Source organism: Brassica napus, chromosome A2 (genome assembly GCF_020379485.1).
Source record: "Brassica napus cultivar Da-Ae chromosome A2, Da-Ae, whole genome shotgun sequence".
Classification (NCBI taxonomy): Eukaryota; Viridiplantae; Streptophyta; class Magnoliopsida; order Brassicales; family Brassicaceae; genus Brassica; species Brassica napus.
Window position 1 is genome coordinate 5,383,427 of NC_063435.1, and position 14,842 is coordinate 5,398,268.

The 14,842-nt window shown below is 35.3% G+C and overlaps 5 protein-coding genes across 6 annotated transcripts; 1 reads left to right on the plus strand and 4 right to left on the minus strand.

Annotated features, from left to right (window-relative positions):
* Nucleotides 1-428: 428 nt before the first annotated feature.
* LOC106389591 (actin-related protein 8) lies at nucleotides 429-4,125 on the plus strand. Its single transcript, XM_013829898.3, has 12 exons — nucleotides 429-865; nucleotides 1,060-1,145; nucleotides 1,218-1,288; nucleotides 1,400-1,467; nucleotides 1,567-1,628; nucleotides 1,708-1,805; nucleotides 2,063-2,144; nucleotides 2,362-2,504; nucleotides 2,729-2,877; nucleotides 3,171-3,304; nucleotides 3,470-3,588; nucleotides 3,791-4,125. The coding sequence occupies exons 1-12, from the start codon at nucleotides 540-542 to the stop codon at nucleotides 3,860-3,862; spliced, it is 1,410 nt and encodes a 469-aa protein (XP_013685352.1). The 5' UTR covers nucleotides 429-539; the 3' UTR covers nucleotides 3,863-4,125.
* Nucleotides 4,126-4,128: 3 nt separating this feature from the next.
* LOC106389609 (GPI-anchored protein LLG1) lies at nucleotides 4,129-5,370 on the minus strand. Its single transcript, XM_013829917.3, has 3 exons — nucleotides 5,121-5,370; nucleotides 4,972-5,031; nucleotides 4,129-4,642 (listed from the first exon to the last, which is right to left on the minus strand). Exons 1-3 carry the CDS (start codon nucleotides 5,206-5,208, stop codon nucleotides 4,275-4,277), a joined length of 516 nt encoding a protein of 171 aa, XP_013685371.1. The 5' UTR covers nucleotides 5,209-5,370; the 3' UTR covers nucleotides 4,129-4,274.
* Nucleotides 5,371-5,590: 220 nt separating this feature from the next.
* On the minus strand, nucleotides 5,591-8,144 carry LOC106389630 (ubiquitin-conjugating enzyme E2 5B-like). Its single transcript, XM_048751165.1, has 4 exons — nucleotides 7,823-8,144; nucleotides 7,582-7,653; nucleotides 7,365-7,472; nucleotides 5,591-7,020 (listed from the first exon to the last, which is right to left on the minus strand). Exons 1-4 carry the CDS (start codon nucleotides 7,895-7,897, stop codon nucleotides 6,877-6,879), a joined length of 399 nt encoding a protein of 132 aa, XP_048607122.1. The 5' UTR covers nucleotides 7,898-8,144; the 3' UTR covers nucleotides 5,591-6,876.
* A 220-nt stretch (nucleotides 8,145-8,364) lies between these two features.
* On the minus strand, nucleotides 8,365-9,779 carry LOC106389618 (ubiquitin-conjugating enzyme E2 30). Of its 2 annotated transcripts, none has more exons than XM_013829935.3 (5): nucleotides 9,703-9,779; nucleotides 9,412-9,501; nucleotides 9,215-9,342; nucleotides 9,030-9,134; nucleotides 8,365-8,698 (listed from the first exon to the last, which is right to left on the minus strand). In XM_013829935.3, exons 2-5 carry the CDS (start codon nucleotides 9,479-9,481, stop codon nucleotides 8,555-8,557), a joined length of 447 nt encoding a protein of 148 aa, XP_013685389.1. In that variant the 5' UTR covers nucleotides 9,482-9,501; nucleotides 9,703-9,779; the 3' UTR covers nucleotides 8,365-8,554. The 2 variants fall into 2 exon arrangements, with proteins under 2 accessions (XP_013685389.1, XP_013685382.1); XM_013829928.3 differs by having other exon boundaries at nucleotides 9,412-9,498; nucleotides 9,703-9,754.
* A 738-nt stretch (nucleotides 9,780-10,517) lies between these two features.
* Nucleotides 10,518-13,412, minus strand: LOC106389601 (transcription factor MYB80). The gene is made up of 3 exons (XM_013829906.3): nucleotides 12,676-13,412; nucleotides 12,366-12,495; nucleotides 10,518-11,849 (listed from the first exon to the last, which is right to left on the minus strand). The coding sequence occupies exons 1-3, from the start codon at nucleotides 12,806-12,808 to the stop codon at nucleotides 11,150-11,152; spliced, it is 963 nt and encodes a 320-aa protein (XP_013685360.2). The 5' UTR covers nucleotides 12,809-13,412; the 3' UTR covers nucleotides 10,518-11,149.
* Between the last annotated feature and the right edge of the window lie 1,430 nt (nucleotides 13,413-14,842).

Genomic DNA, 14,842 nt, shown 5'->3' on the forward strand with positions numbered 1-14,842 from the left:
CAACCAATACAAAAATAAAAGATATATTACTATTAGCCATACAACATTAATTATTAACAAAATTTACATAAAAAACCGAAAACGACATATGATTTGGAACAAAAAAATTCTCTAAAACGATTTATATTAAAAAACGGAGAGAGTATATTCTGTATTTAATGTGTTTTCTTAATTATTATTTTTTGCAAATAATGTGTTTTCTTAATTATATTAGTAGACAAATTAAACTAAAATAAACTTAAACACGTGGTCCTGACCACTTCGATACTTTCTTCATTGGGTTCACAAAATATCGTTATGTGATGATTGACATTTGAGTCGGTGAGCGAGACCACTTTCATCTAAACTTCGCGCGTGAGAGTAACAAAATCCTGGCGCTCGATTTAGACACGTGTCACTTTCTTAAACTTCCACGTCGGTCAGTCTCATCCAAACTACCGAGAGAAAGTTTTCTCCATCGTTTATCCAAATTTTCCCTGATTAGTTTTCTCGGGAAAATTTTTCTGGCAGAGGCGCGCGCGCGACGAGGAAACTCGGCCATGATTCTGAGGAAAGTATGGGGATCGGTGTGGAGCCGATCGAGTAGCGGCAAGGATTCGGCGAGCCAGAGCGCGATTCAGGCTCCTCTGTCGCCGCCGGCGTCTTCTTCTCTTGGCGCGTTCGATCATCTACCGATGGATATTCTGATCCAGATTCTGATGCTGGTGGAGCCGAGAGACGCGGTGAAATTGAGCTTGACTTGCAAAGCGTGGAGATGTCTGGCTGGTGGTAATCGTCTCTGGATATTCTATCTCCAGTGTTCGCAGGAGTCTTGGGACTCCATCTTCTTCGCGGAGACTAGTTTGCGCTCTGGTTATCCTCTCCGGTGAGATTACGAAATCGATATTGAGGATTGTTATCGGTTACTAGCTAGTGATGATCTCAATAGATGAATCAATGTGTGTTTGGGGATGAGTATAAGACGATTCTAGGTTTAGTAGCTATATTTTTGGAGAATCAGTGTATGTGTTTGGGGATGAGTATAAGAGAATTCAAGGTTTAGTTGCTATTCTTTTGCAGAATGCTTTCTAGTCAATCAGGAGAGTTGTCTTTCATGAGAATTTATGGTCAGAGAGCACAAGTTCATGGATCTATAATCATTGATGGTATGCTCTGTTCTTTGTTTTGAGCACTGTTGTATTTGTTTACTAATTTCAAATTCTTCGTTTTTGGTTTAGGTGGTTCTGGATATTGCAAGTTTGGATGGAGCAAGTATGCTTCACCTTCTGGACGTTCTGCAACTTTTCTGGTGAGATAATCTTTGGTACTGAAGCAGTTTACTATTTCTTATTTAAAAAGTTAGTAAGCATTGCCTCTTCTCTCTTGCACACAAGATACTTCTTACTAGTTTGATCGCCAGGAATTTGGCAACATTGAGACACCGATATACGCCAGGCTTCAACAGTTCTTTGCAACCATTTTCACCAGGTTTGGTTTGCCTCTTTGTTAAAAGTAACACCTGGCTTTGTATTTCTTGACTAAGTAACATGTGGATATATAGTTTCTTATGTGATAATTTTCTTACAGGATGCAGGTTAAGCCCTCTATGCAGCCAATAGTGGTGTCACTCCCCCTCTGTCATTTTGATGGTTAGCTAATAGTCCTACAACTTCAAGATTACATCTTTGCGGTTCCGGTTTTAAGGTTTTCTTCATTTTTTGTTTTCAGATACTGAATCAGCCAAGGCATCAAGGCGGCAACTTAAGACTGCTATCCTAAATGTCTTGTTTGACATGAATGTTCCTGCAGTGTGCGCAGTTAATCAGGCGAGCCTTTCTTCACTCTTAAGTGCTTTCTGCTGATTCAAAGCGGTGTTTTTCTCAGAGAGATTCATTCAGCTTTTATATAGCCTCATTTCCCACGGTTTTACCCAGAAGAAATGATATTATGTGTTTTCTTTTTATATTTCTGAATTTGATACTTCACCAACTGGAGATAGTATAATGCCTTCCTTGTAACATGATTAGTTTTATTACTATTACAGTCTTAAGCAAATTATAAATGATCTGTGCTATATTTTCAGGCTGTTTTAGCCCTGTATGCTGCACGGCGGACTTCAGGAATTGTTGTTAACATTGGTTTCCAAGTCATAACCATTCTTCCAAGTAGGCTGTTTTATATCTCTATGATTCAATTATTTTTGTATTCTCTCAGATAATTTTAGAGACTTGGTAATGAATTTGAGTAATTGTGTCAAAAAGATGAATGAATATGTGTGAAGATTTCAAATTTTTATAAAAAAAGTTCTTTGTGTATCGATCTGATTCTCTCTTCACCATTCACTTGTGTCTAAGCAAGTTACTTTTGCTCGGTGTTTTTCAGTTTTGCATGGCAAGGTGATGCGCCAGATAGGTGTAGAAATCATTGGTTTTGGAGCGTTGAAACTCACGGGATTCCTTAAGGAGAAGATGCAAGAGAACAACATTACCTTCCAATCGCTCTACACTGTTCGTACTTTAAAAGAGGTATTACCATTGACCAACCTGTTCCTGGTAGCAAATCATTACGTAGGTTTCCATCGTAAATGGCTCTTTTGTAAATCAACGTATCCCTGTGCGAGGCTGTAAGATAGACATGATGTACAATGTCTCCTAAATGATTTATTAAAAGTTAAACATAAGAAGTAACTGAGTATAGCTCTTTCTTGTAATTTGGTTTACATGATGCTTTTTTTGTTATGCGAACGTAGAACCTGTGTTATGTGGCGCTCGATTATAAAGCTGAACTTTCAAGGGACACACAAGCTTCAATGAAAATTGCGGGCGAAGGATGGTTTACTCTGTCAAGGGAGCGTTTTCAGACTGGGGAGATATTATTCCAGCCACGTCTTGCTGGACTGTAAGGCCTACCCTACTTATTATCATCAGTGATTAAGAAAGATAAAACCTTGAAGCCTATTTAGGATATGGAATCTGAACTAGTTCTGAATCTAGAAATTATATCATCTGATCATAGTCCAAAAATTTGTTAATAGGTTCCACTATTTTCATCGTGACTAATATTTTCTCAGATTACATCATTGTAGAGTGATAAAACTGCATACATCTCATGCCCGGGCTGTGTGTTGTTCTGAACATTGACCATTTTAAAATATATTTTTTTTTTATTGGTATATGTCATTGCAAAAACAGACGGGCAATGAGTTTGCATCAGGCAGTCGCGCTCTGTATGGACCATTGTGATGCAGCAGGAGTTACAGGGGATGATAGCTGGTTCAAGACTGTAGTATTGGCTGGAGGAAGCGCATGTTTGCCAGGACTTGCAGGTACGATAATATTACCTCTTTTGTAATGCCATGAATTTACTCTGAAGTGAATAATTAGTAGTTCTTTCGTACAACTTGAAACATCTTTGAAACTCGATCTAAAAGAATAGAGCACTTAACTAACATGCCTATGCGTTTTTTTTTGTCTTTGTGAGCTGTATCCAGAAAGGCTAGAGAAGGAACTGCATGACCACCTTCCTTCTTATATATGCAATGGAGTCAGAGTAATCCCTCCTCCTTGCGGCGTGGACTCAGCATGGCATGGAGCAAAGCTTATCAGTAACGTAAGTCGATATTATATTGATGATATCGTAGCGGTTTACAATTAAGCGGACGCATCTCTCTTTCTCAATCTCCGTAGCGGTTTTAATACCAACAGATTAATTCTCAAGTGCTACTGTCTGAAACATACCTTAGAAGGTGCTATATTTAACATACCACGCCTGAGGCTCACGCAATTGCATGTTTATTAATTACTATGTGCAGTTAAGCACGTTTCCTGGTCCTTGGTGTATCACAAGGAAGCAGTTCCGTCGCAAATCAAGACTAATGTGGTGAATCTCTCAGGATTTTACTTCTTACATATACTGATATACAATACCAAGCTATTCGGTTCGTAAGTGAGAGGCATGTAACAGTTGACTGCATAATAGTTCCAAGGTACTTTACATGTCTAGATGTATAGTGATAGTGTTCCATTATTGTTTACCCTCCAAAGCATAGAAAACATTATGAAGACCGAGTTACTTATACACACTGTATTTTAAACATAGCTTGTTGAAACCTTGTGGTGGTTTATATACTTAAATCCTTTCACAATCTTCTTTATAATATTTACTAGGCCAATTTATAGAAGAGACAATGATGCATACATAAGTCAATCATACAAATTATCATTTAGAAGCTTTTGAAGTTCCCTAAATCATAGACTCTTCCACGGAGGTTGTAACAAGAAGCATTACATATGGCTTTATCGGCCTCGAAACAATAAAACAGTCACGAATAAAGCTGCGGTCATCCAAATACGAGAAGAAGCGGTGGTTGTGGTTGTGGCTGTGTTTACGTCTGCTGCTGAACTGGGAGGCATATCGGGGCACTCGAGGCCTATTTTATTTCCGTGACACTGGTTAGCGAAAAGTCCAGCCGGGTATTTCCCATAGATATTGATGTAACTAAACATCGTGCTTGCACAATCTGTGGACAGGTCGTTGAGCTGGTCGGCGTAAGGACACGCAAAGTCTAAAAAGGAAGAGCAACACTCCTTTGCTGGGAATTTGGGACCTTTACACTGGCTCGTTATGATAGTGTAGTTCATAAACTCTAAGTTCAGGGAACATTCTGTTACCATGGATTAAAAAAAAAGAAGAAGAGAAAAGTCGAATTATACACAGATGGCCAGGAAAGTAAAGAATTTTGTAAGCATAATAAACACACAGAAAAACCTCCAGGATAAAGAAAACAGAATCAAAATTATGAAATATGGATCGGATCCACATAGAGGTAGCTCCATCTGGATCGGTTTGTATTTGTGCTTTTACACATTGGGAAACAAAAAAATGGAACTCTTGACTAAGATTCTAGTACATGCAAAGAGATTCAGTTTTAAATGACCAGAAGATAAACAAGTTGGGGAAAGCAAGATTTTATGAGATTGCGAAGTAACTTACTTTTCTTGGCCTGAAGTAGGTTTCTTCCAATAACCAAATCCTGAGATTCGAGCACACCATCTGCATTTAAAAAAAAGGAAAAAAAAAACAAATTGACTGAGAACATTCAAACAGTTATTTGGGGAAGAAAAGAATCAAGAAAGTGTTACCGGAGATAACAGTAGAGGATGAGAAAGATGAAACTATGGCGATTAGAAGAGAGATGAGAAGAGCTCTAGAGAGGAAGTTGAGCTCCATGGTTCTTTGATTACACACAGAGTGACTAAAGAGAACTGATAAAAATAAAGAAAACTTGGCAGACTGAGTGAGGTATCACGGAACACCAAGTTAGAGAGAGAGACTAAAAATTAAGTTCCTTAAAAAGAGAGAGGTTGATGACATATTTTTAACATTGGATTGCAGCCTTACAAGGACGCGGAAACGTGCGAGCCTTTAATGCAACGTTCTCAAACAATGACGTTTCGTTGCCGTGGCAACAAAAACGGCTGATAGGTTACAACAATATATATCAATCAGTACAGTATGCCACTTTGTGGATGATTTATATTGAACTTAATTTTCCTATTGGTTACAACAAAAACGCTGATAAACAAATTAACATAGGATAGTTTGGTGATGAATGGTATATTTAATTTGAACGTTGTGTTCCAAGAAAAGAATGGTATACTAATTTTAATGTTCCTTTTTATGAATATAATGTAAGATAATTCTCTACCGTTCTGTTTTGAACATACAAAATCATTACTTTGTCAAACTCTTTGAATTTAAAATCGTGTTTTGAGCAAGAATGAAACCAGCTTGGGCTTTGCTAATGCTCCTTTCTGTAACATCTAATGTCTAGGGGATACCCCTTATCTGTTATTTCCTCAATTTGAAAATTATTCACATGCGGTGAGAGTTTGCTCGATGTTGAAGTCCATTATTTACAGAAACCTAGTGGAAAGAAATGAACATTTTAGAGGCAAGAAGAAAAAATCATTCAAATCTACAAATAGCAAATGCAACTTGAGTCCTACTTTTACCTTATCAACATATAGGTAATATTGACAAGTTGTTGGCGCAATTTAGAAACAATCTTCTTAATGAAACCTAACCCAACATAAACTCTCAAACAAAAATATCTCATAAATAAAATATTACTCATTTTAATATAATCTAATAATCTAATTAATAACTAAATTTAAAACCATAAGATTAAAGTGAATAAATCACCATGCAACACATCATCATATGAAAGTATCTCCTTTTTTGTTGTTGAGTTTTTCAGATGAGAACCTCGTGTGCTTCTCTTACAACATTTTACAATTTTTTATGTTTTTTATTTAAGTTATTACTGTCTTAGAATTACCATATTCTGTAATGAAACCTAAGTTAGATTTAATTGATTTTGAAAAAGTAAAACAAGTAGCTCAGTTAACTCCTTAAATGCTTTAGTACCATGTTGATATTTTTCCAGAGAAAACCATGCATATTGTCAAAATTGTAGAACAAGTCTTATTCACTATATTCTTTTCTCAGGACTTTTTCTGTTGGACAAACCATAAGGGCCAATAGGAATCAAACACCGTATAATCCTTTTTGGATCATCTAAATGTGTTGGTCCAAAATAATTTCACTGTTAGTATTTTATGTTGATCACAAATGCAAAGAATAGTATTTGCAAAGTTTGCACCTTCTTCGTTCACACTAGCAAGAGACTTGACTCATCTTAATCATATAATCAAAGCATTGCAATATCTTAACAAGGCATAGTAAAAAGCTCATGTACACACCCACAACACATGGCTTATGATATTAAAAACTATTAAAGCAAAAGCCCCATTTAGTTTTTTTTTTCCTTTTTTTCTTTCTCTTCTTAGACAAGGCGCAATGTTACTGTCACAGATCATTATTGCCAATCCCCGCTCAGTCCATTGCATACATCTGGGTCCAGGTACGGGCAGTGGTCTCGTACTTGGCTCGGTCTGTCATGTATATATGAGCTATTTCTGGAACCAGAGGATCATCAGGGTTTGGATCTGTCAACAATGAGCATATAGACAGAAGAACCTGTGGAAAATGTAACACCCAAGTCTTTTTAGCACTTAAGCTGAATATGCAAATTCAAGAATATTTTTCATATAATCAACCAGAGTATCTTCAAGCAATTTACTAATGTAAACATATAAGATAGTAATGTCATCAATATTGATAATGAAGGCCTTGACCAACTAACTCCTAATGAAAGAGATGTGCCCTTCGAGAATTACTAGACTAATACCATATCACGAGTACTTAGACGACCCAAATCCTTAGTCAAAAGGAATAATCACGAACAGAGAAGAAAGGACAAAGGCATGACCATAACATAACAGAGCAACAAGAAGTGGTGGTGGAAGCAGACTGATGATCACCTTGGATAAAGTAAGTGCAGGGCTCCAATTATGTCTCAGAATGTCAATCCAGATGCTCCCATCATCGCTGTTGATGTTCGGGTGATAAACCTTAGTGAGGAGAGAAACCTGCATATAAACAACCACTGATGATTACCAAAGGAAGGAAAAAAAAGGGTCTACGTGATGATAAACAAAATTCAATAAGCTTCACATGCAAAAAAAAACAATTTGTTACCTTCAAATGGGCTATCAGCTGGACCCATAATAGTTGCTTGCCAGTGGAATAAATCATCATCTTCCACAGCACCTAATAGCATGCATATCATTAATTTCATTACAATCTAAATTACTTTAAAAAAAAAAAAAATTGATACTGAGTTTGCTAAATTCTCTGTACAAAAGATCCCCAATTCAAAAAGCAATTATACAAAACCAAGTAGTGGTGCTATAAAGTCTACAATTAAAAGATGGCTCACCGGCACTGCATGAGTCTGGGGGATCCCTTTGCAGGTCCATAAGGTCTTTGTTAATCCTTTTAATTTGATAGCCATAGCTTGAATAGTCCTCCTCGCTGCTGTTAGCTACAAACAATCAAAGTCTGATAAATAAAAGAAAAAGTCCATACTAAAATTACATATTTAGAAAGAAGCACAAGCACTACACAAAAGAGACTAGGGTTATCATCATAACATAGGATTATATAATATTAAAATAAAAAGACTCATGGAAGTTTGTTAATAATCAGCCGATGATACGTCACTGGTAACAAACTTTGACGTTTATGTATCCCAAATCATTTCTGAAAAATAGTGTGTTGACATGTAACAGAAAATGTAATAAAGAGTTGAAAAGAGCCGAGAACATAACATTATACTGGTAACAAACTTTGACGTTTATGTATCCCAAATCATTTCACTGCTACTCTGCTTGTAAAGTAGTTAACCCACCAAGCAATGAATATTATTGGCAAACTTTGTATGTTCGTCATTCACATTAGCAAAAGACTGACACATCTTAATCACATAATAGCCAATTATTCACTCTAAGCATTGCAATATCTCAATTGTAGAAAAGTTCATGTACGTACACACCCCAACACACGGCTTAAGATAATAAAAGTAATAAAGCAAAAGCCACACACTAGTGTTTTTTTTTTATCCTTCTTATTTCTCCCCTTCTCAGATAAGGTCATTATTGCCAATCCCCGCTCATCCCATAGCATACTTCTGGGTCCAGGAACGGGCAGTGGTCTCGTACTTGACTCGGTCTGTCTTGTACATGTGAGCTATTTCTGGAACCAGAGGATCATCAGGGTTTGGATCTGTCAACAATGAGCAGATCGACAGAAGAACCTGCGGAAAATACAACACTCAACTCTTATGCAAATTACTGAATAACATTATTTTTATCAACCGAAGTATCTTCAAGAAGATGTAAAACATAAAAAAAATGGAAATCCAGATGTAATGTCATCAATATTGATAATGAAGGCCTTGAGGTAACTAACTAACTAACTCCTAATAAAAGAGATGGCCCTTACAGAATCACTAGACTAATACCATATCACGAGTACTTAGACCTGACCCAAATCTAAGCTTAATCTTTAGTCAAAAAAATGAACAATCACAACAGAGAGAATGCACAAAGGCATGACCATGGAAGTGGGAACAGACTGATGATCACCTTGGATACGGTAAGCGCAGGGCTCCACTGCTCTTTAAGAATGTCAAGACAGATGCTGCCATTGCTGTTGATGTTCGGGTGATAAACCTTTGTGCGGAAAGAAACCTGCAATCGTAAACAACCACAGAAGTGGATGATAAACAAAGTCAATAAGCTCCACCATACGAAACTGCTGTTGTTAGTACCTTTGGTGGCTTGAAGGGGTAATCTGGCGGGAAGTGGATGGAAACAAGAAACACACCTCCGGCAAAAGGGCTATCAGATGGACCCATAATAGTTGCTTGCCAGTGGAACATATCATCTCCCACAGGACCTAAACAACATCACCAATTGCGTCTTGGTAAGTAGAAAAGATCCCAACTTTAAAGAAGGTGATACTCACCAGCACTGCATGAGACTGGAGGATCCCTTTGCAGGTCCCTAAGCTCCTTGTTGATCCTTTTCGAGGCCATAGCTTGAACAGTCCTAACTGCTGCTAGGCAAATCATGAGACGTAGATAATTAATTAAGAATCTAAATCAAGATTAATAACTAAAGATTACACTTTTTTTGATCAAACAGAGAGGCAAATCATCGAACAATTCAGAAACTTAATATCAAAATTGCGCCAACAGTGAATCAAGAGATAAAACAAACACATGGATCGAATCGAGATAACTAATTGTGACCTAACCTTTCTTTGAATCGATCTTGGGAAATCTCAAAGGGTTTGGGTTGTTTCGAAGTTGAAGTGTTTGCAGTCGATACGGTACGCTTTAAATAGATTCTTCTCTTCATTCGAGCGGGTGAAGTTTTGCCACGTAGCGACAGATAGGTTCCTTAATGGGCCCATTACACGGCCCAACATTCGAGCGGCTGGCTAATTCAGTTTCTGGTTAAGTTCGGGTAACAAAATTTGGAAACCGGCTAATATCCGACGTAACTTCATATCTTATTCGATTCTGATTCGGTTCTAGTTTTACGGTTGATTAGGATTAGAAATAAGAAAATTCAGATTTTTCATATTAAATATCAGATTTTTTGAGTTTTCGGATAAAAATATTTGGATGATTCATATAGTTTTAAATAGATTGGATAAAAAAATATTATGGTGCTTCGATTTTTTGTATTTTGGTTTACAAATAATATTTGTAATTAATTAATTATCTTAAACTAAATATAGTCAATATTTATAAGTATATAAATTATATTATAGAAATCCATTTCTCGATTCAATTCCAATTCGATTTCAGTTTTTTAGTTCTAAAGATATAAGATCTGTTAGGATAATTGATAGAATCAAACCTTGTTTTCAGCTCGGTTCCGAATAGATGTGCTAGACCGAGACTAGGCTATCAATTTTGAAAATAGAGAATTGACATGTAACTGAACATGTAATAAACAACAGAACATTATATTGTAACAAACTCTACTTTGACGTTTATGCATCCCAATAAATATTATCATTACCATACATATGATATGTTTTTTCCTTTAGGTGTTTGCTACTAGTGTAGTTTCGGTGGACCTTTTGATGCAAATTGAGTTATCATCTTTGTTATTATCACTTCGAGTTATTTACTCTTTGTAATTTGATTATTTACGAATGTGAGGTATAGAGTAAGGTTAAAGACCTTGAACTCAAGGGCCGTGCTGCTAGTGTGGATCAGCTTTGTTGGAACCCAAAACAACCTGATCTGGTTGCTACTGCTTCTCGTGATAAAAGCTTTCGTCTCTGGGAAGAAAATAAAATTCAGCAATTGTTAAAAAGATGCTGATGGTGTTTTTTTTTCGAAACATTGGGGTTTGTCATGTGATATGTAAGAATAAGTACTTCAATGGTTCTGTATTTTGTCTCTATAATCACTCTTTAAAATTAATGGAAATATTTGCCGAAAAAGTGACGTATTTGAAATTTCGTAAGTATGCTATTTCTATAGGCACAAGCCAATTAATATAAGCTTTCGTATAAAGTAAAACGTATTTATTTACATTTATTTATTGTCATAAAAAGAGTAAACCTTATTAGTATCTGTAAACAACCAGGAAAAAAGTTTCCTACTGACTCATAAGTCATAACCATAAGTTAACTACCAACGGGATCCAAAATGAAAATGTAAACAGTAAATCTATTAGAAAGATCAAACCATATGATTAATGAGATCATCAGCCTGTAAATCCCACAAGTCGTTGTCCACATTAAACGCATGTTGCTGATGTTGATCATGTTGCCTCCTCATCATCATCATCATTCCATCTCCTCTTCCTCCTTCAGATCCAATCTCCTCTTGTTCCATCACTTCTCCCTTCAGTTTCCTCCTCTCTTCCTCCTCCGCTGCCGCCGTTTCAGCCACTGATGTACGTATTCCACCGTGACCCCTCCACGCCGCAACCGCAGGAGACGCGGATCCCTCGTTCCTTTCATCATTCCCAAAGGACGAGGAAGATGATCCATACGAGAATCCATTACCCATGTCCCATAGCTTCATTATCCCATTACCATTATCCAGTTTCATCTTACCAGCTTCGTTATCAACAGTTTGGTTAAAGTTGTTAGGGTTATGGTTAGGGCTTGAGAAGTTGATTTGGTTTAGGTCAACACGTTTCTTGGTGAGCAAGTGAAGCATCTCGTCTTTGAAACAACCGAGTGCAGCTTCAGCGAGGTGAGAGACTTGCGGAGGGTTAAGTGTTGTGGTGATCTCTGCCATTAGGTGTGAGAAAGGCTTGTGAGTCACTGGATCTATTCCCATTCCCGACAACTTCTTCTTCAGCTTCGTGTTCCAATAGTTTTTCACATCGTTGTCTGTCCGACCAGGAAGCTGCGCCGCAATCAACGACCACCTGAACCATGCATATACGTCAAAAGAAAACTTAAGCAAGGTTTATGTCTTTCTTATTCACTTTCTTGTTCCTCAGAAATTTTGCTAACTATTGCTCTTTTGGAAATAAAAACATATAATATCATCAGCAGTCTTTCACCCTTTAGTTTTTTTGTTTTTTTTTTGAAACTTTGATTACAACCTTTAGTTTCTGACTCAAATAGGTGTTAAGAAGAAGCAATTCATTTTAAGAACATCAAACTTCTCAAAAGATTAAAACTCTGTAATTAAGTATATATAACAAGGCAATTCCTGCTATGGTTAGATCTGATATTCAGTTTCTTGTTTCCCAAGAAACTTGTGGACAAATTCATTCAGTTTTTTTTTTCAACAGTCTCAAGCATCAATATTCCATAATAATTTTATTATTTAAAAACACGCCATTTTTAGTCTATCATTAATTTTCTACATCCAAGAAAATGGAACGTACAGAAAATATTATGACCATAAGAGAGATGGTATATAAAGAAGGTCATACCTGTTACCAAGAACAGAGTGAAACTTGACAATGATATGCTCTTCAGCGTCAGAAAACTGTCCATGTTTCAGGTCAGGACGCAAATAGTTCGTCCATCTTAGTCTACAACTCTTCCCACATCTCTGCAATCCTACAAAAACAAATTTTCACCAGCTCATTATATGTATGTACATTATAAAACCAAATCTTTACCTTAACAAACATTTGTTTGTTTTTAAAAGTTTGTCTTGAAATATTCAGCAGAGTGATGGATAATCAGATCTTTATAAGACTATTCCTACTTGATTAAAGAAGTGCAAATTAATTTTACCAGCGTTTTTAGGGATGAGACGCCAATTACGAGTACCGTGTTGAGCAATGTAAGAAGCCAATTTGTTGTCTTCTTCAGGAGTCCATTGTCCTCTTTTCACATTCTCCTTTTCACAACATGGAATTCGACCCATTCTTTTCTTTTCTTTTTCTAGTTTTTATCTCGAAAACAAATCGATTTTTCTTTAGTTAATTCAGCCACAAGAAACAAAAGAAAATTTGGTGAAGAGATGAAAAAGAGATAAATCAAAGATTGCCCAAAAGAATTAAAACTACCAAACTTTAATTTCTTTGTTTTCTTGTAATCGAGACTATTAAATTGAAACTGAAGAAAGAAAATGTATGCATACTTATAAAAGAATTAAAACGATGAAATTAGCATCAAATGTGCATGAAGTGATTAAACTCTATAAAGAATTCAACGCTACAGAGCGTGTGATTCCCTTTGGCAGGTAGGTCACCCACTCTACGCTTGGTCAACTCCTTGTATATCCCACTTTTTTTCAAATCGTATTATCGAATTTCACCCAAAAATAAATTACTTACATTTAAACATGAATATAAGTTGAGCTCTTATAGATTTATATAACTGTGTCACTGATGTTTGACAATGTCCTTGTCCTTTTTGTAAGAGAATGTCTTCGTGATGTACGGAGAATATTTTGAGATTCGAGGGCGTACTTGTGGCGCATTAATGAGCAGTCGTTGTTACACAAAAAATCTCAAGACATGTACCCTTTCCTTTCGTCTCTACCCCGTACGAACGTATTCCTTAGGACCCCACTTACCGTCAGATATTCGTAAATGTGTTTTTTTTTCTCTGAGAAAAGGCTTTGATATTTGTAAACATGTTACCCAAACACATTAATCGCGAAGAAACATTGATCAAATGTTTAAGGTTCTCTTAAAAATCACAACAAATAGTTTTTTTTTTGTTAAAAAAATAGCATACAGATGAAATATGGTTAAAATATTATTCATTAAATAGTAAATCTCTTTAACATATTATTAATGAATAATATATTTAATAGTTGACACAAAAATATTTAATATATAATAAATATTTTAAAATATCTACAAAATATTATTTAAAATATTATTACTTTAAATTTTATATCATAAATTCTAACCATAAACCTTAAATTTTATATAATTGCCAATCGTCTACGGTTAATAGTTTGCTCACTTAGTAGGGATTATTAGTTGTTGTATTTTAATGGATTTGAAAATCCGAACTAAATCTAGTGTTATTGGTTTTATGATTTTAAAATCTATATTAAAATCATGTGTTATTGGTTTAGTGATTCATAAATTTTATATCAAATCAAGTGTTATTCAATCGTGCGGATTTACTAATATATTTGATTTTATAATGGATTTGAATGATTTTTTTTGTTAAAAATACAAAGACTCAAATCCGAAGAAAGACCTCCATATTTACATATTTTACTTGGATTTCTAAATATTATATGAATTTCTAAATCAATCAAAATATATAAACCAATAACATTAGTTTGTAAATCTTATTCATGTGACATATGGTACGTGATTTTGAGATTTGAAACTTGAAAAATTTGTTTACCTATTATATTTTTTGATAGGTCATTCATTTTTTTAGTGTATCAGCTTTTAATTATGTATATAGTGTATACCCAAAAAGTTAAATGTATTTTGATAACATATATAACTAAATGAATTTTATTAAATTTTCAACTATATATCATAAACTGAGATGGTTACATCTCATTTTGAAAAATCTAAATTCTAATTTTAACCATTTTAACAATCCCATTTTAAAAATCTAAACTCTATTTTTAAGCATTGTACCCTAGATGTATAATTTTATACTTTTTAATAAATGTTTTTTGGTCAGAACTTTTATGTGCTGTTTTATGACACAAACCATTTTTGTACTATGTTGTGGTATCTTTCAATTTCAGAATGTTTAACCTAAATTATATATATATATATATATATATATATAAAAGGATAGACGTATACTTCTGTGTGTCAAAGTGCTATATCAAATGTGACAGGGTTGATGGAACTCTAGCCTTCTAGGCTAAAGCTAGCATCTGTGGCAGATTAGCGGATTGTTGGTTATACATAAAACTCGTCCTTCCCTTACATGTTGGATTTTGCAATTCGACCACTTAACAAGAAAAAAA

Bases quoted from the DNA above. Each gene is read 5' to 3' on its own strand.
- LOC106389591 (XM_013829898.3), top strand. From the start codon at position 540: ATGATTCTGAGGAAAGTATGGGGATCGGTGTGGAGCCGATCGAGTAGC. The intron at 1,289-1,399 runs GTGAGATAATCT...TTTGATCGCCAG, and splicing joins GACGTTCTGCAACTTTTCTG to GAATTTGGCAACATTGAGAC. The intron at 3,305-3,469 runs GTACGATAATAT...AGCTGTATCCAG, and splicing joins ATGTTTGCCAGGACTTGCAG to AAAGGCTAGAGAAGGAACTG.
- LOC106389609 (XM_013829917.3), bottom strand. From the start codon at position 5,208: ATGGAGCTCAACTTCCTCTCTAGAGCTCTTCTCATCTCTCTTCTAATC. The intron at 5,032-5,120 runs GTAACACTTTCT...TTTTAAATGCAG, and splicing joins ATCCTCTACTGTTATCTCCG to ATGGTGTGCTCGAATCTCAG. The intron at 4,643-4,971 runs GTAAGTTACTTC...CCATGGTAACAG, and splicing joins CCTACTTCAGGCCAAGAAAA to AATGTTCCCTGAACTTAGAG.
- LOC106389630 (XM_048751165.1), bottom strand. From the start codon at position 7,897: ATGGCTATCAAATTAAAAGGATTAACAAAGACCTTATGGACCTGCAAA. The intron at 7,473-7,581 runs GTAACAAATTGT...GTTTATATGCAG, and splicing joins AGCTGATAGCCCATTTGAAG to GTTTCTCTCCTCACTAAGGT. The intron at 7,021-7,364 runs GTGATCATCAGT...CATTTTCCACAG, and splicing joins CTGCACTTACTTTATCCAAG to GTTCTTCTGTCTATATGCTC.
- LOC106389618 (XM_013829935.3), bottom strand. From the start codon at position 9,481: ATGGCCTCGAAAAGGATCAACAAGGAGCTTAGGGACCTGCAAAGGGAT. The intron at 9,343-9,411 runs GTGAGTATCACC...GATGTTGTTTAG, and splicing joins TCCAGTCTCATGCAGTGCTG to GTCCTGTGGGAGATGATATG. The intron at 9,135-9,214 runs GTACTAACAACA...TTACGATTGCAG, and splicing joins ACCCCTTCAAGCCACCAAAG to GTTTCTTTCCGCACAAAGGT.
- LOC106389601 (XM_013829906.3), bottom strand. From the start codon at position 12,808: ATGGGTCGAATTCCATGTTGTGAAAAGGAGAATGTGAAAAGAGGACAA. The intron at 12,496-12,675 runs GTAAAATTAATT...TTGTTTTTGTAG, and splicing joins TCTCATCCCTAAAAACGCTG to GATTGCAGAGATGTGGGAAG. The intron at 11,850-12,365 runs GTATGACCTTCT...TGCATGGTTCAG, and splicing joins CACTCTGTTCTTGGTAACAG to GTGGTCGTTGATTGCGGCGC.